The sequence below is a fragment of the Nothoprocta perdicaria genome, unplaced genomic scaffold, assembly GCF_003342845.1.
Source record: "Nothoprocta perdicaria isolate Ctin4 unplaced genomic scaffold, notPer1 scaffold_93, whole genome shotgun sequence".
Taxonomy (NCBI): domain Eukaryota; kingdom Metazoa; phylum Chordata; class Aves; order Tinamiformes; family Tinamidae; genus Nothoprocta; species Nothoprocta perdicaria.
Genome location: NW_020456232.1, coordinates 112,305 through 135,072, shown reverse-complemented (window position 1 = coordinate 135,072; position 22,768 = coordinate 112,305). Strand labels below are relative to the sequence as shown.

General features: G+C 35.4%; 1 protein-coding gene across 1 annotated transcript in view; it reads left to right on the top strand.

The window, feature by feature from the left end:
- Positions 1 to 22,768, top strand: part of USP34 (ubiquitin specific peptidase 34) — a 126,599-nt gene that overhangs the window by 18,445 nt on the left and 85,386 nt on the right. The window contains exons 3-7 of the mRNA XM_026052909.1: positions 1,354 to 1,774; positions 7,183 to 7,233; positions 7,381 to 7,530; positions 12,712 to 12,779; positions 18,608 to 18,800. Of these exons, the coding sequence (XP_025908694.1) occupies positions 1,354 to 1,774; positions 7,183 to 7,233; positions 7,381 to 7,530; positions 12,712 to 12,779; positions 18,608 to 18,800 (883 nt within the window). The remainder of the gene's footprint in view (positions 1 to 1,353; positions 1,775 to 7,182; positions 7,234 to 7,380; positions 7,531 to 12,711; positions 12,780 to 18,607; positions 18,801 to 22,768) is intronic.

The window sequence follows — 22,768 nt, the reverse complement described above, 5'->3', positions numbered from 1 at the left end:
CCTTTTCTGCCCTTTCAAGTGGGCTTTAGAGGATCTCGTCATATTGGTTCTTGAGGCCTTGCTTAAGAATTCCTTTCTACAGTCTAAGTCTCTGCCTTCCAAAGATCAGCTGGCAGCTCAACCTGAAGGACACTTKGCTTCCATTTTCATGTAGTGTTTCCAATTCAGTTTCCTTCTGGAAATTCTGATATCTTAAAAGAAGTCGTATTTCTAGMATCTTCATTTTTTATTCCATAGTGGGKTTTTTTTGTTTGTTTGTTTGTTTTGGTGGAGGTCTTTTATATCCTGTAGGCACATTCAGGTATGTTAGAACTTGYGTAGAAACTTTGCACATACTTCCATCTTGAACAGTGTACCTTTGTCCAGTGGAGAGTTCTTCAGTATTCATTAGCATTCAAATACAGATATGTGAAAAGTAGACTTTAGGTTTTTGTGATTATTGAGACTAATTTGCTGGAGCCAGGAGGGCTGGTAATTTGTAAGCAAAAATAAAGAACCTGCTGTGCGTAGCTTTCCCTAAGGATAGATACTTAGATACACTTGTTCTTTTTGCTTACAGCTTGGTATTTCATTTGTTAACATGAAAATACATTTACTGTTGAATCACAGTTTCAAGCACATGAAGTCATATTGCACATATGAGATATTAATGGATAGTAGATATTTACAGGAAATATTTTCTGAATCTGCAAAGTGAAAATGATGAAGATACTACTGATACTGTATTTCCCATACAGGCAAAAGGTACCAATGTGCATAGAGTTCTTCTACAAATGCAGATAAGGAAGCAATCAGTTCTCAAATACATATTAAAATACAAATGTTTTGCAGCCATGTTGATTTGCAAATATATATATATATATATTTTACACAGCTGACAAACGTGTCGAGTGACTTATTGTGGTGCTCTTGATAAACAGGTGAGGAGTGGGATTCAGGAGCCTGCCTGGGAAGACAGCTTCACTAGTAGTACAGTGACCTCCCTAAGATGCCAGGTCCTGGTATATTTTAGTTACAGTGGCAACTGCTGAACAATAAAAGGGACTTCATTTTTTTTGTGAGCATTTGGAAATAATGGTATGTTCATAGAGTTTAAGGAGATCTTTGTGACTCTATTTGATGGATAAAGTCTGTTTCATTTGGATTTCCTTGCTTTAACGAGTCTGTCACATACTTTGTTGAAAATGGTTTAATGTGCACCTTTCTTTTGGTCAGTTGCTTTAATATTCAAATTTGTCTTTCCCTTTGTTAGCTTCATATTGAGCCAGTCTCAATGAGGTGATCATTCTTGCTCTTCTGACTTGAGCAACTTCAGGAATTTTTATTTATTTACTTATTTCTGTTTTCTTGCAGACAATGTCTATGCTGTTTCAAGGAGTATAAGCATTTGGAGATCTTTAACCAAGTAGTATGTGCGCTTATTAACTTAGTGATTGCCCAAGTTCAAGCTCTACGGGACCAGCTCTGTAAACATTGCACTATTAATATAGATTCAACATGGCAAGATCAGAATAATCAAGCTGATGAGCCCCTGAATGTAGAAAGAGAGTCTCATGAAGAAGAAAATGGAGAACGGCAAAAATCTATAGAGAAAAAATTAGATTCTGCAAGAACTTGTATCCTGACAGAGGAGGACTCTGCAAAGAACACTGATGCTTTTAGCTTATGGAGCACTGATGAGAAGGAAAAACTGTTGCTGTGTGTGGCAAAAATCTTTCAGATTCAGTTTCCACTGTACACTGCTTATAAGCATAATACTCATCCCACAATAGAGGTATCTTATCTTTATGTGTATATTTAATAATTTTGTGAAAGGTTATTGGTTTTTTTTAATGAGTAGACTGTGTATGTTTGGTGATAGTTGCTTTCAAACAGGATGGGCAAATTCAGCTCTCCTGTTGACTTCAGTAGAACTTGTCAGAGAATTTTTAAATGACACATACTCTTACACTTTCTTTAAAATATGCTTAATTGTTATAGGTAATATATTGATAAGTGTTGGATGGAACTGTACACTGAATTGTTGTACTGTTTAAATAACAGGAAGGCAAAAAGGGGACTATAGCGAAGCCTTTCTTCCAGAAGGTAACCCATTAATAGTTTACTCATTTCTTTTCATTAAAATCAATGATTCTGGGAGCAAAGATACATAAACTAAGCTTTCTGCAAGACCAAGCTTTCTTGTTAGAACAGCTTTTTAATTGACTGGAGTAACTGAGTTCTACAAATGCAACTTTGTTCTGTGATGCTTGTTTTTTCTCTGTGATACTGTTATTGCTGCTATCCATATTTTCCATGTTTTCTGCTGAAGGAGAAAAAAAACCACTTTCACAACTCCTGGAGATGTTTAATTCATAGTTTTAGGAATAAACATGATAGTGTTAGCATTTTCTAGTTGAAACAGTATAGGTCTTGGAAAGGTTGGTTTTTCATTCAGTTTGTGATAGTCTGTTAATAAACGATACCTGCACAATATTGTATGCAAAGAGAGAGCAAGAAAGAGAGATTTAGCTATAGGAAGAAAGATTGTACCCAGCAAATGCCTGAAGAAGTCACAGAATGACTGCAATTATCCCAAACACCTTGTCTCTTTCTTTTAAACATRTATTATCTATTTTTAGGGTTGCAGAGTCTGTTGGGGCACTGAGTAGTTAAGCTTACTTTTTAAACTCCAGTTCAGACTGAAAAGAGTCATCTTTCATTTCTTGTTGTGTGCGCTAGGGTGATAACGGGGTAAAGTTGTTCCTTGATGAATGGTTCCTGCTCTATCTGCTGCTGGATTTAGCTAACCTATCCTATGGAAGGATGAGTGGCATAGGACTCCTTTTGGCGGACTAGGCTTGGTCTCATGTCCTCTGCTAAGACCCATGAGTTCAGATTAGCATAGACTATTTTACAATTATATGTTTATAGAAAAATGATGCAAAGACAGGATTTGTGGATTTCAGATAGCATCCTTAATTTTAACTCACCTAATCCTTTTAAACTTTCACTGTATGTAAATAAATCTACAGTTCAGCCAGTGCAAGTAGGAACTGTAGAGTCTGTCCAGTCAGTTGGAAAAAATCAATGTCTTAGGTGATTTAGCTTTGTGTTGGGGGACATCTACTGAAACCAGCTTCATAGGAACATACTACATATAATTTTGGAACAACTTTTCTATATATGAACACAGCACTTTAAAGGGACCACTTAATTGTTTGTTTGTTTTTTTAAACTTAACTTTCCARCGATAATCTCAGAAATGCTTGGACATGGCAATGGAACAATTTTTCACTTGATTCGCAGACATAACGTGATCTGGACACAAATCTGCAGTAGATGGCTATGCTGAAACTGGCTATCATTCTAAAAGCTAAAAATGATTTGTTGGTAATTTACATTCTTGAATATATTCAGTCATTAGGAATAGTAAAAAATGTGTAACATGAAAAAGGGATGCTGAGAAACATTGTCCTAATATAGAGTAGTGAGAGAAAAGTATTTTTACTTTATGCTAGACTTTTATGYTTCTGGGTATTGAGTATAGGGTCTTGCTAGCTTGTCTCATGAAGTCTCTGCTTCTGTGGTACACATTTTTCCTATTTTTTGGTATATGTGTGTGGGGATGTTCACACTTCCAGGTTTCAATATCTGTCATTTTTCTCACCAGTTGAGATCTCCTATACTTAGGAATCCCTAGGGTACTGTTACTGTAAAGTTGTAATGCTAACAATTTTAATGTCATAAAACTTTCTGCTACCTTGAATAACTTATTTACTGAGATTCAAAACCYAGTTTTGGTTTTCAGTCTAGGATCCACAGTAACCAGATTGAGACAGTCTATTCTCAGTAATGAGATTGTGGTTTTTCAGCTCAGACTTGCCTCAGTCTTCAAGGAAACATAAAACAAAGCACGAACTGCTGTTTGAAGTGTGCTGTCTATATCTAGAAACTAAATGCATTCCTGAACAGACAAATCTGCCAMAACTTGGGAGAAATTGAAGTGCAGCTTCTCCACCAACCGTTCCTTTGCCCTGGAAAAAGGGAAACTTCCTGATATGAAATAAACTGTAACCTTCACTCTTGCTGAGTTCATGAAGTACTTGCTCCGGATTCTTGAGATGAATTTATGCAACTTTATTGAGTCCTTATGTCCAGCAGAGTTTCACATGTATTTTGTCTAGAACTGTCCAGCCAGACTGTCATTTAAAAAGTACAGCTGTAGGGCTTTCCCACAGTGTTATCTCCTGGTGTCAATTAGCTGTCCCTATTCCTATTAGTCTTCACTCTGCATAGGCCTCCAAAACTATACTTGGTTCTTAATGACAGCAGACAAATCTTCGAGTCTTATCCTCTTATCTGGGTGTTTACCAGAGTCACTCTAGACATTTGACCATTATGTGGAGGGGAAAACATTCTTAATAAAGGAATATTTTTTTTCCTCTTTTAGGAGATCACAGAATTGAAATGAAAATAACAGCAAAGCAAGGCAAAAGGATGTTTGCTTGTGTATGACCAGACCTTAAATACCTTTAAATGATAGAATGCTTTTTGACCCTTACTTACACACTTCTGTCTGTAGCAGGAGTTGGAGCCCTGTGCCTCTTGTAATTTGAAAGGAGGAAGGTGAAGAGCATGGAAGCCTGGTGGAGAGGCAGGGCTAGGGTAGGCCTCTGATAGCAGGAGCTGCCTTGAACCATGGGCTTCAGGCAGCAAAGGAAAGGGGGCCCTGAGAGATTTCTGTGGTGTTTCTATCCYTGTGCATTTGAGGACAGTGAAGCTTTCTCTGAAAGTGAATCAAGCATGTGTTACTTGCTAGAAATGTAGGCCTCATGACCTGGTTCTGATGAGAATGGGCAAGCATAGAGTTGTGATTTCAGTAAAAATGAATATGAATGTGCATGCACAGACCGTCTCATACTATTTGGAAGCCTAAGGAAAAAAATGTTTTTTTGCTAGTTTTGAGATTCTGGAACAGCACAATTGGTTGCAGACAGTTGGAGGATGAGTAGTAGGGGCATCGACTTTGAAGAACGAACTTTTGTGGTGATAGTATCTGGAAATACACCATTTGCTTCTATTGAAATCTACCAACGATTTTTGTGCCCAAAGAGAGAGAGCATGGTGTTCATTTTTGCATCATTACAATGCACTCATTGAAAATGTTGCATAAATATATTTGGATTTTTGAGAATTTTTTATGCCTTGGAATTAGTGCTTTTAAGAGAGCTTTTYTGTAGGGGACTTTAAAACCATGCACCCTATTTTTCTTTTCATGCTTATTCCAWGTAGCCCATTTAACATCTCCAATGGACATTTCAGAGGAAAAAACGAACTTTTAGAAAACTTTGCGTTATCCTAAAATTTCTCTGGACAGGAATGAATCTTAGGGGAGTTAGGCAAATGTTAATAGCTCATGAAAACATAAAATGAAGGAGAAAAGTCAGTTGTGTAGATATCTGTAGTGTTCTGCTTCTTTGGAATGGTGCCATCTCTGGTTCTCATTTTCAACTAAATCTTTTCTTGGAAGTTGTTCATGGTTAAGTTCCCTCCACGGCTGTGTCCATGCCAGACCTCAGTATGTTTCAGCTGAGGGTAGGGATATTTTATTTTAATGCTATWTTAGACTCTCAGGAGGAATTCTGTTACTTCCTTGGCTATAAAGTTGAGCTTCAGGAATGTTGAGTTTCTGACTGTTCTGTTCTACAACTCCAGGTGCAGAAGTTGTATTTCCAGGTTGTCTCCCAWACACCACATCTGTAGAAAGCTTTGCAGGATTGATGCAATATATCTCTATCAGGTTCTGACTCTTATGTTTTAAAAACTCTTATTTCAGCAGTAAATCTATTCTTGCTGTTTCTGCTGTTCTCATGAGCAGAGCACTGAGTGCCCWATCTTGCTACTTAGAACTTGAAAACATATCACTAGTGGCTTCAAAGTGGATTTAAAAATAACTTAAGATTATCGTGAGTTTAGGCATGACCTAGTGTTCAACAGAAAAAAAATGATTAGGTACAATATGAACACTGAATAATTGCAAATATGTTTATGTTGTACACAATTCAGCCAGTATTGCTTACCTTCACCATCCTGCGGTATAATTTTAGGAAACATTCCACTGCAGAGGTGTTTGATATAGATGCAAAGAAATTTACTTAAATTAACTCTGTGTTTAATATGTATTTGATTTATTAATATGAAAACTGGGTGTTTCTCAWAGAGAGATGGAAAGGAGAAGAATGTTTGTTTTAACTACCTGCAAGTATCCATAGCAATATTGTGGTTTTACCGTTGCATTTTATGATAGAGCGAGTGCCTTTTTGCCCCCAGCCATATGCAGGATGCATCCACTACATACGACTGATTTAATAAAGAAAATCCTGATTTAGACTACCCAACAAGTGAATGATGCTAACATTAAAAAGAAGCTATTTTTTCAAATTCATTTCAGTGTATTGCTTTTAGAAAATGTATTTCTTGTCACAGCAAATACTTAATATTGACAGGGTGAGGTAATTTCCTCCCCACACCCCCTTTTAACTACATTTTTTCTTTAAAGAGTATTAGGTACTTATTCTATTATAGATGTTTCCTTATATATATAAAAAGGAATCGGCTAGTTGAAGCTGAAGAATTTTAACATTCTGATAAGAATGAGTAATTTGATGGTTTAGTCTTCTACGTCACTATGTCTAGGTCTGCAGAACTTGCTGTCTATTGGGTCATCTGAATTCACATGTTTGGGTAGACATCTCATTTTATGAAAACATTTACATTCCAAAGCATCTAGATTCATCCTGTTTTGTAATTCCTAGGCTGGCCTGGAGCTAGCTTCCACCCTTGTAATATTTCTGTTGGGGAAAAAAATGGTGTTGGTATGTAGTGGTTTGGGTGGAGGGGAGCAGGGGGAGAATGCAAGAAATTTGCTAATCCCAACTATTGTGAGAGATTGCTGAAATAATATTGTAAGTGTATATTTATATCTATAAGTATGTATGGCTTTATACAGGTGAATATATGAACAGATAGTAGTTTTGCAGTGTAAAAGCTGAGCAAAACTTGAGCTTCTGGTTTCCTCAAAATCTGTTGTTTAAGGTTTCTGTTAGTTGATTGTAATGTCTGTTAATAGCTGTATGTTGTGCTACAAGTGAGATTTTATTCCTTCTGTTAGCTAATTATAGTTTTTCTCTTTTTGAACAGGATATTTCTGCTCAAGAAAGCAATATATTAGGGGCATTTTGTGATATGAATGTAAGTCACACCTATCTCTATTTTAAAGTAGATACACACTTCTTAGAATAGCTCTATGCACTTTTCTGTATACTTTTGTGTGATTTTAATGCATCTTGTTTTGGATTCCATATATGTGCATGATTGGATTTTATTTTCTTTCTGTAGGATGTAGAAGTACCATTGCACTTGCTTCGTTATGTTTGTCTGTTTTGTGGAAAAAATGGCCTTTCCCTCATGAAGGATTGTTTTGAATATGGAACCCCAGAGACACTGCCATTTCTTATAGCACATGCATTTATTACAGTGGTATCTAATGTAAGTATTATCTCTAATTATTTACTTTAATTAACATCAAAAGTAAAAAGACTGAAYTTTGAAAGAATTCAGTAGAAGCAGGGAGGGCCAAAAAACACTGTGATATTTTCCTTGTTAACAATATGAAGGTCATTGGTTAATATTCCATCATCTGAACCCTGTACATTTCTTGTAGACTCACAGCTTACAAGTTTAGATGGTTTTGATGTTCCTGGACACTGAAGTTGCTGTCTGAGGTCATTTTTGTCTTCGGAATTGTGTCATGGATGTGTTTTAACCAGCTTCAGTCTATATTAGCTCTTTAGCTAATACCTGTAAAGTGCAAAGAAGGAGCCTGTGCCTCCCTTTGCCTCTCACTTCTTGTGGTTTTATATCATATTATATGTATTTGTAACATAGAAGAAATTACCTTTTATTTTCTAGTTTAGTTCTAGAATATAAATACTTCATTTGTATGTTTTGAAATTATTTTTTACTAGCAAAATTATATATTTTAGTGAAGATTTGAAGGAGACTGAAATTAAAACTCATCTGTGAAGCACATATAAGAATTCACAGTGTAATATGAGAAGATGAAGTGGTGAAGAAGTCTTATGGATGTAAATGAAAATAATAACTTAGGTTATGACTTTGTGAAGTGAGTTAAATATAATTTTGCAGTTGTTTTGCCCTAATATTAAGTACTTAAAATGAGATCCCTGCCTCCACACATCTCGTTTCTTGCTGCTGTTACTGACCAGCCAGAATAACACAATGAAGTTGAAATAAGCTGTGATAGAAAATAATGAGTTAAAACATTCAAATTATTTTGTATATTTTAAGTGAAATAGGGTATAAACTTGTGAGCAGCCCAGATGGTGTTTAGATGTGGTGGTATCAYGATCAGTGATGTGAGAGTTGGGGACAGTAATGTCTACAGTAAGAAGAAAATATGTGACATTTCCTTTCCCCCCAGCTTCAGAGTCTTGTTCCAGGTTTAAGGAATAATTTTAAGTCTTCATCACACCACTTGCTGAAAATAAATGATCTTGTAGGTCATTCCAGTTTTCTAAGTTTCAGTCATTGAACCAGGCAGCAACCTGTCACACCAGCTTTTTTTTCAACGAGCACTGTCTGCAAATCCTATGTTCTACGTGTCTGGTGCCAGTATTTAAGTTGCATCTGTCTGTCGTCTTTCTCCTTTTTTTTGAAGTCTTATTTTTCTCCATGAGAACTTTATTTTCCAGATTCTTACAAATGTCCCCTGACCCCAAATGTACCTCAGCAGAGTTTCTTTCTGCAAATCAAGCCACTTTGTGGATCTCTCTTGTTTAGTAGGTTTTAGGCTTACCTTTGATTTGTGACTCTCTTAAGTGAAAACTGTGATTAAAAATGTCCAAGTAAAATTTWACACCATGCCTAATCCAAAGAAGTACTGCTGCTTTTGCCTTTTCCAGCATTGCATCATTTACTGTTCCACCAGAGTCTGTCTTGTGAACTTTTCCTGGCTTTGGCAAGTCCGTGCAAGCCAGGGAGATGTGAGGAAAGCTGTTTCAGAAAAAGTCATCTCTTAGATTTTATCTGCAATTTCACYATGGAAAGTGTAAGGTCATGCTTTGTGTGTGATACGCATTATTCATCCACTGCCAGCATTTAGTGTCACTCTAAGTAGCATTACTTGCCGGTAATTCTTTAGACTGGAATGCAACATGAGCAATAGTTCTGGATGAGGCAGCAATTTTTTGGATAAAATAATTTCATCTTGCTGATACGAAAAAAGGAAAAAAAAATTTATCTCTCATTCTACAGTGGCACCTGAGTTTCTAATATTGACGTAATCTTTTTTTTCCTGATTCTGTTTGTATTCCATCTCTTTCTATACGTATTTACAATTTGTAGAGTAAATACAAGTACTATAACAATGTGTATTTCCAATTGTGAGTCAGCTCCAATAAAGCAAAATGAGCATTTGCAACACCTTTTTTTGCAAACAAAATATTGTTGATCTCAGTAAGAACTCTGCTACTTAGACTCCTTTTTACCTCTGTGTGTTTGAGTTTATGGGATTTATAGAAAATGCAAGTGACCTTTGTGATAATAGTTCAGTGAACAGCTCTGTAGTGTCAGCTGTTACCTGTGCAGAGTCACAACTAATGTATACAACTCTAAAATATGTTTTCACAGTAGCACCAGCTTTTGAGGAGGTAGTTAACTAACCGTTATTGCAAAAACTGCTAGAAGTATGAAAGCTGGGATTTAATTAAAAGTCTATGATGAGAATAAGGCTTTAGCTGTCATCCCAAGCATTTCATAAATATTTTTGAGAAAGATTGTAGTACGGTGAGACCCAAACATCCCTCCTTAAAAGGTTAGCCTTGGTGTTGAGCTCTGTGAAGAAGAAAAGGTAAAAGAAGCTTGAGATGGTAAAGTAAAAAAAAAAAAAAAAAAAAGCATTTGACAGCATTGAAACACATTCAGTTTTTATTAGACAGGGTTGCATAGTTGTAGGAAGACCGTTTGCTCCATTTATTCCACAAGGGAAGATGAAGATCTCACTGAGTGTACTCTAAAAGTGCACATGAAAGGAAGAGCGTAGCAGTAAGGTATGCAGGGGAACTGAGCTCCTCGTTTCTGACTCCTAGTGTCTCGTAATATAGAGAACATTAAAAAAAATTGAAAAGATACTGCCTTGAAATTTTCTATTCAGCGAATCTAGTTTGACTAAATGTCCTTTTTAAAGCAAGTTGACATTTGGGAGGACAAACCTAGCAAATATGAACAGTGTTGTTGGCTTCACCCAGGCAGTGGCCACCTCTACCCTGGGGCTTCCTCCAGCTCATGCCTCTGCAGGATGCTCTCTGAGCAGCCTGTATTGTGGTAGGACTGCTCCTCCTTGGTATTGTTCTGTTACCTTTTTTAGTCAGATTGTATTTTTTTAGTTGGTTTGTTTCCTCCTTCCCACATTTCATATTTCATGCTATTTGCTCTGCTTAATATTGTATACTTTATTGCCTGATATTCTGCTGGTCTCCTTAAGGAAGAGCTGCAATAGATGCAGAGAACTCCATCGTGTTCTGTGGAGGCTTTCTTCCTCACTGAGAAAGCTTCTCCTTACTTCTATATTCTTTCAGCTTCGTGCATCTTGCAGAGGAATAGTTGCTGATAGAACTAGTAGAAGTAGTGCTGAGGATTTCCAAGTGCTGATTTAATTTTGCTTTGTGAAGCTTAAAYAAAAAATGTTGAGAGAGAAATTACCTTTTCAAGATAAATTAACTATAATAATTAAAAAACACTCTCAGGTTTGAGAACAGAAGATGCCTTAAATACATCATTTTAAATGCAGGGAGAAGCATTAAAAAGTGTGATGAGAGTTAAGATTTTTTTTGTAAACAACTATCTTGTCTAATTTAGTGGATTCATATTTGAAGTTGTGATGAAAATTTATGGCATGGGAAATTATCAGCTAACTTAGTTCAGAGAACAAATGTCATATGTGGACATGGATGTGTGTACATTTATGTATGTACACATGTAGTGTAATGGAAGAATCCACATGGATTAAATGACTTTAAAAGTCTGAATTAATACAGAATAAAATTCACTACAAGCAAATCTACAAAATAAAACTATAAAAACATTCCCTACTCTATTGCAYAAGGAATTCTATTTGCTTATTTGTTCTATGCTTGCATATAGGAAAGAGCACATCGTTGTGTTAGAAGCATAGTATCTGAATACCAGTAGTATTTGAATACAAATAGTTATCCTTATGGTCTTGTGTCAAAATCTTATTTTTTAATTATTGTTTCTCGAACAGGCATCTTCTAGTTGCAGTTTCTATGCTGGGCAAATTAGTCTTTTTYCCCCCCTTGAGAATACCAATAGGACCAGCATCTTATTCCAAATGGAACTTCTTTTTTGGGCAATGTTGGTTTTTTTTCAAAATTTAATCAAAAATATTTGACTAATTCTGTGAATCAAATGCTGGAGATACAGTTTTGCTGTTGACTAATAGTGTTTTCTGTATCAACAATGAGAATTTAGAATATTTTGCATACAGTATTTTCCAACTTCCTGGTGAGAATTTATTCTATACCCAGAATCTATTGCATGGCTTGCAGTGCATCTCCATCTCCAGGTGAGGAGGAACTTCTTTACAGTGAGGGTGACAGAGCAGTGGAAGAGGCTGCCCAGGGGGGTTGTGGAGTCTCCTWCTCYGGAGGTCTTCAAAACCCGCTTGGATGCCRCCCTGTGCCACATGCACTGGGTGTACCTGCTTGAGCGGGAAGGTTGGACAAGGTGATCTCTAGAGGTCCCTTCCAACCTTGAATATTCTGTGATTCTTGCAAAGTTTAAAATGTCTTGTAAGAACAAGCTTGGAGCTATAGATTGACATTAGAGCTTTGAGCGCCTGTTCACACACTTACGTGTGCACAATTCCAATTATGTTAGTACTAGTAACAGCTGCTAATGTTTCATCTTCGCTAGATCCCTTACCTGGCGCGTAGCTGTCTCTCTGTAGCAGGTTTAACAGGCTCAGTATTCCTTTTTGAAATGCAGATGGAACTTCTAACTTTGCCRGTGTAAGTCTTGGTTGGTCCTCTTTTTCTCACAGCAGTGTTAAATGGCTGTTTATTTTCTTTATTTCTGCATACTTTTTTTTTTTTCTCGCCAGAATACATTTCTGCATAAGTGGTAAGGGCAGCATGGTAAACCCACGAATGCAAATGCAATAGTAAAAAAACCTGCTCTTAGTCACTGGTTATAAAATGTAATTTTGTGGAGTGTATAAGGCCTAAAAAGCAAAACATCAATACAAGTCAAATAATTTTCCTTTATTTAGGAGAGCTTCACAAGAAACAGAAAAAAAATGGAATCATTTTCTTTTAGGTATTTTCTTTTTGARAAGAAAAAGGTTGAATAGCAGCTTTTCCTGTTGAAGAAGTTGTTCAGAAATAAGTGTGCAGTATAATGCCATTCATAGTAAATTTTAGGTTTTCTACATAAGTAGAAGATGCAACTTCTGTTTAAACAAGTCGCAAACATTCTTCAGAATCAGAAAATTAATAAAGATTCACATGAAAATAAAGCCTTTTTTAAAGTGGTGTTGCATGTGCAAATGTACTAGCAATATATCATTTTTATAATTCTCAATAAATGTCATTAATGAAACTTTTATCTATTTATGTTTTTGCATTATAGATCAGAATATGGCTACACATCCCTGCTGTCATGCAGCACATTATACCCTTTAGGACTTATGTTATCAGGTAAATTTTTAATTTAAGAGTATTTTCTTGTGGGACTTCTGACAGCTCCTATTTATAATTTTGGATGCTATACTTTCTAATTGCTCAAGCTCTGTCTCTGTTACTTCAATAAGTAGAGTGAAGGTATCGCTTAGAGTTAGACTGGGGTAGCTGCTTCGATCTACCTGATCAAAATACCAAATCAGTCTTGATCATGGCATTTTTAATAGGGCTTTGAGCCCGGTTCTGACRTGTTGTATCAGGATCCATTGTAGTACAGTTCATTTCATGTGTTAGCTTATTGCAAATTTTATGCAACTTCATTAAGATTGTGTGTGTAGAAGAGCAATTTGTAGTTGTTGAAATTTTATACGTGAAGTTTCACTGCGTTTTAATGCCACTTCACATTTTGAAGTTCTTATTTCCAGSTGGCAGGAACTGAAGTGTGATCAGAAGTCTACTCACACTTTTATCTATCTAATTATATCTAGTCCCAATGATTTACTTTTTATCAAACTGCTTAAGCATGAACAATGCTTCAAAAACTAAATACTCACAAATATTTGTTTATGCAACATTATATTTTTATTGATGTTTTTCAGACAATATTAAAAATCCAGTGGTAGATGATGAAATKACCCTGTGTATGTGTATCTGCTCTGCTGGGAGTGGGAAGGTGTCTGTGCTGATTCTCTTGCTGATGTCCCAGCCTTAAACTTTCTTGTTCTAGACTGCCTAGAACAAGAACTGCTCTTGCACAGCCCATGGGCCCACAAATCCTCCAAGGATCTGGGTCTCTTATAACTGTGCTATTAGAAATGTACATATAATAGTCATAGCAAAATTCTGAGACCAATAAATCCGTATGGATTATTTCATATTAACAATACAAGTATAAAATCACACTCTTAACAAGTAATACCCAACAAAGTAATACCTAAAATGGTAAGGATCTGAACTATGTTTCATGTTTAAAAAAACAGTCTGTTTTTCACTTGCAAAGAATTTTGATGATATAAAAATTAAGTATTGCTTGACTGCTTGACTATCAATCTTTATAGAAAGTTGTTTATCAAAAGTGTCAGCAGACAAGAGTCTTCCAGTCTTTTATTAAACTGGTCTTGAGTTGGCAGTCCTACTGTACTTCTGTATTATTTATTGGTTATCTTTGATATCGAATTAAAGTGATTATTAATCATGAAACATTCTAGGGAGCAGTCATGGGAATATAGGGGTCTTTAAATATTCTTCCCCCCGTACGTGTTTTAGTGGTGGATGTTTGTGTACCTGGGAGTTTGTACTTGAGCCTTTCTCGTCTTCTTGTAGTGCATGGAAAACCACTGAAAGATGAACAGTTAGAGTTGGGCTGGTATGAGAGAATTCGAGCGACACAGAAAAATATTGCAGCTTAGCTGTTCATCTTCCTTTGCTTGTCCTCTGGTTTAGTGCTTATAGTTCTTAAAGWTTTTGGTGTGGTTGGTTAGGTTCTTTTTGCAAATGTAGATTAAATCGATGCGATGTTAGTAAATAGAAGATTTATTTCCCTGTTTTCTCCTCATCTCTTCCTCACTATTTTACCCATAGAAATACCTGCATCTTATTTAATATGTAATTTGTCAGCAACTTCTTGCTGTAAATGATGGCCTCRAAGTCTGTTACTATTATTTAAAATAATAAGAAGGTAGCATTAGTATAGGATTTCCCTATGGAAAACATGTAAAGTTTAAAGAATGAAGGGGATATTTAGTGTTTTTCTTTTTCTACAACTGAATCTGGAAAGGAGATCAGGATTTCTCAACATCACAGAGCAGAAGTCCAAAGCTTTTCAGGTTATGCCTGCTTAAAAACATCTTTAAAAATCAATTTTAATAGGACTACCMAAGATTTAATAGCATTCCTTGCTACTAAATGTCATGAAAAACTCTTGTAATAAGCTCTTATGATAAAAGTTTTCAATTACACAAAATATTTCRCTCCTAATATCTGAAGATTTATGCCACAGGTACAAAGAACAGGAAAATCAGGAGACAGTAGCTGGGCACTCAGGTGGATTCTTCATTTCACTGAGGAGCACTGACTTATTCTGCCCAATACTTTTTTTTGCAGCTGTGGTCCGAAAAGAGTCATATTATGGGGAAAAAAGATTATTTCACAGCTCAGTACCCAAAGTCCTGAAGCATGAGATGCGATTTTAAGCATTATCCTAAAATAAAACCGGGTGTTTCAAGGTGGACTATCTCCATCCCTCTAAAAGCAAATTTAAATACTGTTTCAGTTGAGTAAAACTGAATTTTAAAAATTGGTGTATATGTTTGAATGGTTTGAGAATATGTAATATGTATTTAGAAATTTTTAAAAATGTATCAGGCTGACAGGACAGCTCCTATATAGAGAGAGACTGTCCTTTATGGGTAGAAGTGGTATATTTGTTTCCAAGTTACATTTATGCGACGTCTGATTTCCTGGATCGTAGTTTACTGAAGCATCATTCWTATAGTGCTTTGAGACTTGATGCTCTGCAAAGACAGAAAAGACAAAATTTAAAAAACAAAAATCACATGTTCACGTTTCTGTGAGCGTTCTGTATACCATTCTGAGCATTCTATCTCACAGAGAATATAAGGGAGCTGGCTAGATGATGGCCTGAGTGGCCAAGAAGGTAGAAAGGAGAAATAAATTCACAGTAGTAAATAGATTCATGTTTATTATACGTAGGGTATAACTGTCATCTGCTTCTAGAGAGAAAATTTTGGAATAAACAGATCTTTTGCCTTGCTCTGGTATGGTACCACTGTTGTTATATAAAACAATACAGTAAATTTAGAACTACCCAGGATAAGGAAGGATATGTGTTAGTTGACAATGGTATGTAAAGATTTCATTAAAAAAAAAAWAMCCCACAGAATTCTACTAGTAAAAGYATGAAATGAATCAGGTGYATTGATACAGAAGTGTTGGGGACACTTTATCTTTCCACAATTAAAACAAGGCTTTGCCTACTCAGCTAATTTTATAGCTTTAATCCTGGCAGTAAAGAGATACGATCATATTTGATTTTTGATCGACATACAGTGCCCGTAAACCTTCTCATGTAGATTCTCTCTTGCTTGTAAAAACAGAAGTGTATTATCTTCCTCAGAATAACCCAGTTATGCTAAAAGATTTTAGTTAAAGGGAGGCCAAACTGACTAAAAGTGCCCTTTTCTCTGTAGCTTTGTAGGCCTCTGAAGGGTCTTAGCAAAACCAATTTTATTCTCAAAGGACTTTTCTTCCTTCTTCTGTGCTGAAATTTCAGTTACTATAAAAGTTATTTTAAAACACTATCTCGGTGGTAATATAATAAAACGTGACACAAGTATGCTGCAAGATTGGACTAAATGCACTGAAAATGCMTGTATAAAAGCACTGAAAAAACCTAAATGTTTCTCAGGAGTCAATTTTATGAACAAAGGTAGGTTTATACTGGTATATTTGCACTGCAGTCAGAAAGGAGGGGTTCCCCCTCCCCTTTTTCTTTTTGTCRTGTAGATTATAATAGTTACTCCACCAAACTTTGTTGGAGTTTCCAAGCACCAAACAGTTTCACCTGAATTTCCTGTCCCTGAAACCCCAAAACCCACAAAAGCCCCCTTCTTCCTGTGCAGGTAGGATGCTCTCTATTTTTGTCTCCGTTGCACATAAGCATTCTACATCTGTCATATATAGACATATGCAGAATGCACAAATTCATAGACTGAGAAAATTCATACAGTTCTTGTTAACATCTTAAAGATCTCTAGAAATCATTCACGAAACAATCACTTGATGAACGTTATGAACACTGAAGATGTTTGGGAACCAGCGCTGAATGCAGTTTGCTTATAAAAACGGAGAGAAAAWATCTGGTCTAAGGATGCTGGTAATTATATTGACATGATTATGTTTTGTAACGTGGACCGATCATTTTTTTCATTAGAATATAACTCCTCTCAGAGATAYGTTCCTGGGTCTGATTTGCAACTGCACTTTTTCACATGAGTATTCCCTTCTTGTTAACTGCCATTTTATTTTTTTTATTTTTTAAATAAAATTCATAGCAGAAAAGCATTACTCTTAACATTATCTGTTTTCCAGTGCTCCATATGAAAAGACCATTTTCATATTTAATATCAGTGAAGGATCTGGTTACTTGGGCCGTGGATGGCCCGCCTTTTGTCCTTCTGCTACTTATCTGTGCTTTCTATCATAGATCTGCTGTCACTGTGATTATTTGCACTGAAATCTCTTYGCTTTGTTTGGCAGTGTTAAGTGTCCATGAAGTATGTTTACTTTCCAGCTTCTGTGCAGGAACTGTGAAAAAGGTTCTCTAATAAAGTCTAAATAAGACTAGGGGCCTGTATTTTTATTTTTTTTTTTTAAAATTACTAGTGCTTATATAAATGCAAAAGCATACTGGTGTATGAATGTAGCTGTGTGTAGTTTAATGTCTTTGGTGTTTTTTAATAGATGAAAGCATGTATTTGAACAGTCTTGCGGTGATGGATCCAAATTTAAGCTGTGAAACAAATGAATTTTTAGTACATTTTTGTGTAGTTAAATCTAGTTCAGATGTAGTCAAAACTTCGAAACACTGAATTACCCCCTCCAAAAAAATTATGGCAACCTTGTGTATACCTTTCATGTTTATCTGCTTTAAATTAAACTCRGGAAGGCTTATTTCTAAGTATTTTTTTTCTCATTTAGAATTGTTAAGTTAAAAAACTCCTCTTTGTCAGTGTTTTATATGTGAACTTTACAAGCATCTCAGCATTGATTTTCATAGTGTAGATTGATTTAGAGGTAGTTTAGATAAGACTCAAGTTGTGGTGGCTTTTATATGTTAGTTTCCATAAATGYTTTTTTTCTTGTGCCTCCCACGTGCAGAGTTGATTCCCGTGCATTGCAATTCACTGGCATGATCGCATGACTCCCTATCTAAGATCTTTCCATTGGGAAGAACACAACCGTTTAAAATTCTTCATGGCTTTTTTTTTTTTTTTTTTTTTTTTTTTTTTTTTTTTTTGTGAGATTTCTAGGATCCTTGGTAGTGCTTGTGGTGCATCTTTAAAGATTATAACAACTGTCCATAGGAGGATCAGCTGTGCATTCCTGTTAGGCAGGTCATAGCATGGGCACAGAGAGTACCTCAGCATGAACATGGTCACCTGGGGTTATGACAGAAAAAATACGCATGTGTCTCATTGCTACTGATTGGATCAGGACCAGATTGCACTATTCTACTTTTTTTTTTAATCCATTCTGTAGTGGAGATTACAAACAGGGACATACTTCTTTGCAGAGGATTCTCACTGCACTGGGGGGTCTGCCAGAGCGCTGCTTGTGGTCCAGTGATCCTGTTTCTGGGCATTCAKTTCTCCAGTATGTTAATGTTGGGTGAATTGGGATGCTTGGATTTGTGAAGGGTTGGGCTGGAACCCAACCAAATGGCCACGGGTAGCTCTTTGGAGAGGGCACCTTTCCATGACACAGATAGGAGGCTTAGACTCCCAGCTTGCATTTCCAAAGAACCACGTGGATTGTGTGTATCATTTTTTGGAGACTTTTTTTTTTTTMTGGTTAAAGCCATCATTTAAGCTCAGGATCATATTTACTTGTAGAGTTTCAAATGCTCTAGATAATTATATTGTTCCTATTTTCTGATATTTTTATTATCGGCTCTTCATATTATCAATAGTAATAATTTAAATCCTGTTAGGGTTACTGGAAGAATGTATTTGTTATTATCAGGGTGATGATCCAGGAGAGAGAGTTTTATGTGTGTTCTGTTTTGAATCATACCCTCTTTTTCTTCCATTTGTCATTTATTTTAGGTATTTATGTAAACTGTCAGACCAGGAGTTGCGACAGAGTGCAGCCCGGAACATGGCAGATCTAATGTGGAGCACAGTTAAAGAACCGCTGGATACAGCCTTGTGTTTTGATAAAGAAAGTCTTGATCTTGCATTTAAGTACTTTATGTCTCCCACTCTAACAATGCGATTGGCTGGACTGAGTCAAATCACAGTAAGAACTTTTTTAAAGTATAAATAATTATTTAATCTAGAGAAAATGTTTCATTTTGCGTTTATAAGTTTTTGGGGGCTTTCTTAATATGCTAAACGCAGCAGAATCCTCCTAAAAGCAAACTTAGGAAGTCATAATCATGTTTATGAACATAGAGTTCATTGAGAGCAATGACCAAGAGGTACGTTTTGCAGCATATGGAATTGGAAGACGCTTCCTGTACAATTTACCCAATGAAACTGTATTATAGCCATGTTTTTTGACAGCCATGTTGAAATCAGACCCCCTTACAAAGCTATACTTATTGTCTATAAAGGCTTTCAGTCTGTTTTGATTTTTGCCTTTAGAGTGTCTTGACTCTAATTAGCTGCTTCTTTTTGTATATATCTTTTTCCTGTTTGATGAGTGTAGGCTGTTTCTCAAGAGACAACATTTCTTTACGTAGCAGAAGACTGAAGTGAATACGTAAATATGCTTAGCATCAAATAGAAATAGATGAAAAAACAAAATTAAGCACCATTCTCTTTCCCATTGAAATACTCCATAGTACACCAGGCAGGTTGCTTTGTACATTCTCCATCGGTCATTATTTTCTGTATATGTATTTACAGTCATACAGAGATAGTTGTAGAAAAGTGATTTTTTTAAAAAATCAGGTTTTGACTCTCTGTTTTTTTGTTTAGACTTATGTGATATTTAATATTTGGTCTTTTGGGATCATATTGTCACATTTGTTTAATGTACAAAGTGCTGAATAGGAACACACTATACCAGAATGAATAAAAATGTTCTTCTTAAGATCTGTATTATTTTCTGAGCACGTTTAGCATTCCCCGTTCTGACTTACTAGTGTCACTCAGGGACCTGTCATTCACAGAGTGTCAGTAAATATAAAGCAAGTTTTCCTAAATTTTGCCTCTTCCTCCTTTAACATTACAATTATGTTAATAAATGATAATTTAAATATCATCTGTAAGTATTTCCAATCAGATAACCAAACTTAACTTTCTTAACCRAAGAAAGTAGGTAATTTTCACAGTTATGTGACCTACTAAACTTAAAAATAGAAATTGTTTATAAACAACAACCATTCAGTGTTAATCAAATGCGACTTTAAGAGTAGCTAAATTTATTAGGCCTGAAAATATTGGCCTTCTAGTTTTGCATTTATATGATGAAGATGTAGTGCAGTTCATCCAGTTAGGGTTCTAAAGCAAGTTAGAGAGAAGTCTAATTTTTGGAAGAAGTAGTGACAGCCTGAATTTGTTCCTCTCTATACAGTCAGTTCCTGCATATTACAGTCAGTGCCTGAATAGGAATTTGTAATCATATCTAATTAGTGCAGAATGAATGTTCTGAGTTCATTTTGTGTAATAAGAAATTTTAAGAGTTGGTAAAGTCTTAGGCAGATATATTTTTCATGAACATGTGCTTTATTATTTTTTACAGTTATAGAAATACCTGGCAGATATCTTTTAAAACATAGCAATTAATTGGTCATATAAATAGTTTCTTTTTTTCCGCAGTTTTGGAAAATAAAATTTTCAGTACCATTGTTTTTGAAGTAGACTTCCACGTAGGAAGTTGATTTTCATTACCAAAACAAATTCTTCAAATAAGAATGCATCATATGGTTATTTTTCATTCATATATGTCATTTTAAAGAATGTGAAATTGTATAATTTTATATGGTTATAACAAATTTTGATCTTTTTTGTGAATGTTACTGTAAGCGTAACAGATGTGTTACCAAAAGTAAAATTTCATACTTTAGGTTAAAGAAAATTAGCTTCAGCCTGTAAAACTGAAATACTGTTTGCTGGTAACTTATTGAATCTGTTTTAAATTAGTAGTGCTATGGAACTCTGAGACTTCGTTTTCTTTTATTCAAATGATAAGAAGTTTCTCTTTCTTTGGTTGTATTTTTAAGGTCTTAAAATCCCTTTGGAAACACCTTTTGCTTTATCTCCTTTGACTTTTGAGCTTGAAAAGTGTTTTCATTTATTTTGTTCCATGTATCTTGCTTGGAATGACTTTAGTTTACAGATTTGTGCAATTTTAAGCACAAAATCTGAACCAAAATTCAGAGAAGCTTTGCTATCTAGTTTATTGACATTTTCATTCCTCTTTGCAAAATAGTTCTGTAAAATCCTCCTCTGTTACAGATGTACTTCAGTGCCTAGTTTTCTTGAGTTTCTGTTTTTCTCTGTGKACTTTGGATAAAATTTGTCAAAGTATTTTCCTTGAGGAGTTCTTCCCCGCAGTGAACACAATTTCAGCCTCCTGCTTTGTATTTAAGACTTTACCACTAAGATAACTGCAAAATGTTTTCCTTTCCTGGACTGTCATTTGCCAGAAGCTGAGCATTTAGCCTTGAAACAGTTCTTCACTTTGTTTTCATATAGATATGAAGATTGAAAGAAAACTTTCAAATTTTATGCTGAGTATTAAAAATTGTGAACTGTGAAATACACTGTATTGCAAAAAGACTATACTTCTGAAAACTAATATGGAAAGTTGACTCATAGAGATTTCTGATTTTACTCACAACATCAAAACCCAACAAGATTGTTCAGGTAACTTTAGTGGCCTGACCAGCAGCAACTCTTGCAAGAAAAGGATACTTTTCTCATTGAGGAGATGGAAATCTTTGACCAAAGGCATCAAGGCATCAGTGAATCTAAACAGATGCATGTCTTCTAACAAGGAGGTGTTAATTTGATTTGTTTCTGCCCAAAGATTTTTTTTTCTGTCTGACAGGTAACATGACCAGTCCTAAAATTAAACCTTTCAGTTTCACGGAGCCTCTTGAGACTCGCAGAATCCATGCTTGCTGTATGGCATACAGGGATTATATTTGCTTACCACCAAATATAAACTTACTTCTTCTGAAGAACAATATACAAATAATGTCTCATATCATCAGACTAAAAGTTCTTATTTACAAAACAAGGTTGAAGAGACACATGTAAGTTAATTTTAGCAAAGTGGAAGTTTGAGTGGTTGAATATGAAGTTGGAAATCACTACAGAAAACAACAGCAAAATGTAAAGCAAGATATACTGAAGCTTGTTGTTGTTGTTACGTTGTTTCTCTTTAATTTCGTCTCTCTGTCAGTCCAAATTATTCAGCTATTCTTCCCTCTCTACTGTTACTTACAAATAGTTTTCTTATCCTTTTCCTGCTCTTCTTGTTTTAGAGAAACATAAATGTCTGAAAATGAGTATTATTGGTAACTGATCTCAGCATCCTTCATCTTTCAGTTGTTCAGTTCATTTTCATCTGATGTAATCATGAGTGCAAATGCAAACATACCATTGTTAGTTTTTTCCTGAACAAATCTGGGGAATTCAGATTCAGGGACTTGTGCATAGGTCTCTGGTGTCCTTTGATGCCCAAGTGTGAAGGTAGCTAGAAAGATTCTTTTGTGYTCTCAGCTTCAGTGGATGATGTTTCTTTGCAGAACACTTAGGTACTTTTTTAACTAATGCATTCTTACTGGATTAGTCAAGTTCTCTTCAGTTTCGTATCATGTTTCAAATATCATAAAAATTATAAAATCTGTTATTCCATCTGACGTTTCATGGAAACCTAACGTGAAGTGGAAAAAAAAATGTCAGGATGTGAATGGAAAAAATGGCAGGGCATTATGCCACTCTATCTCACTATCCCACATGTGCCTTGTGTTACACTSTTGTGTTGCAAAAGGCTATAGCTGAAGCTGTTTTTAAAAATAYAATAAAAAAAGAACTGAAAATCAGAGGTTAAAAAACCCCTACTCTTTGCCARTTTCCCTTTATATCAGAATTTAATTTGGGGAATTTGAATTGTTATGTGACCATGAGTTTAAAATCAACAATAATAATAATAATAATTCAATACTCTTTTGGTCTTTGATGCCTTTCAAAGTATTTTCTGAGAAGYAGAAAGAGAGATTCCAGAAAACTGGTGATCTCACTCATCTTCTT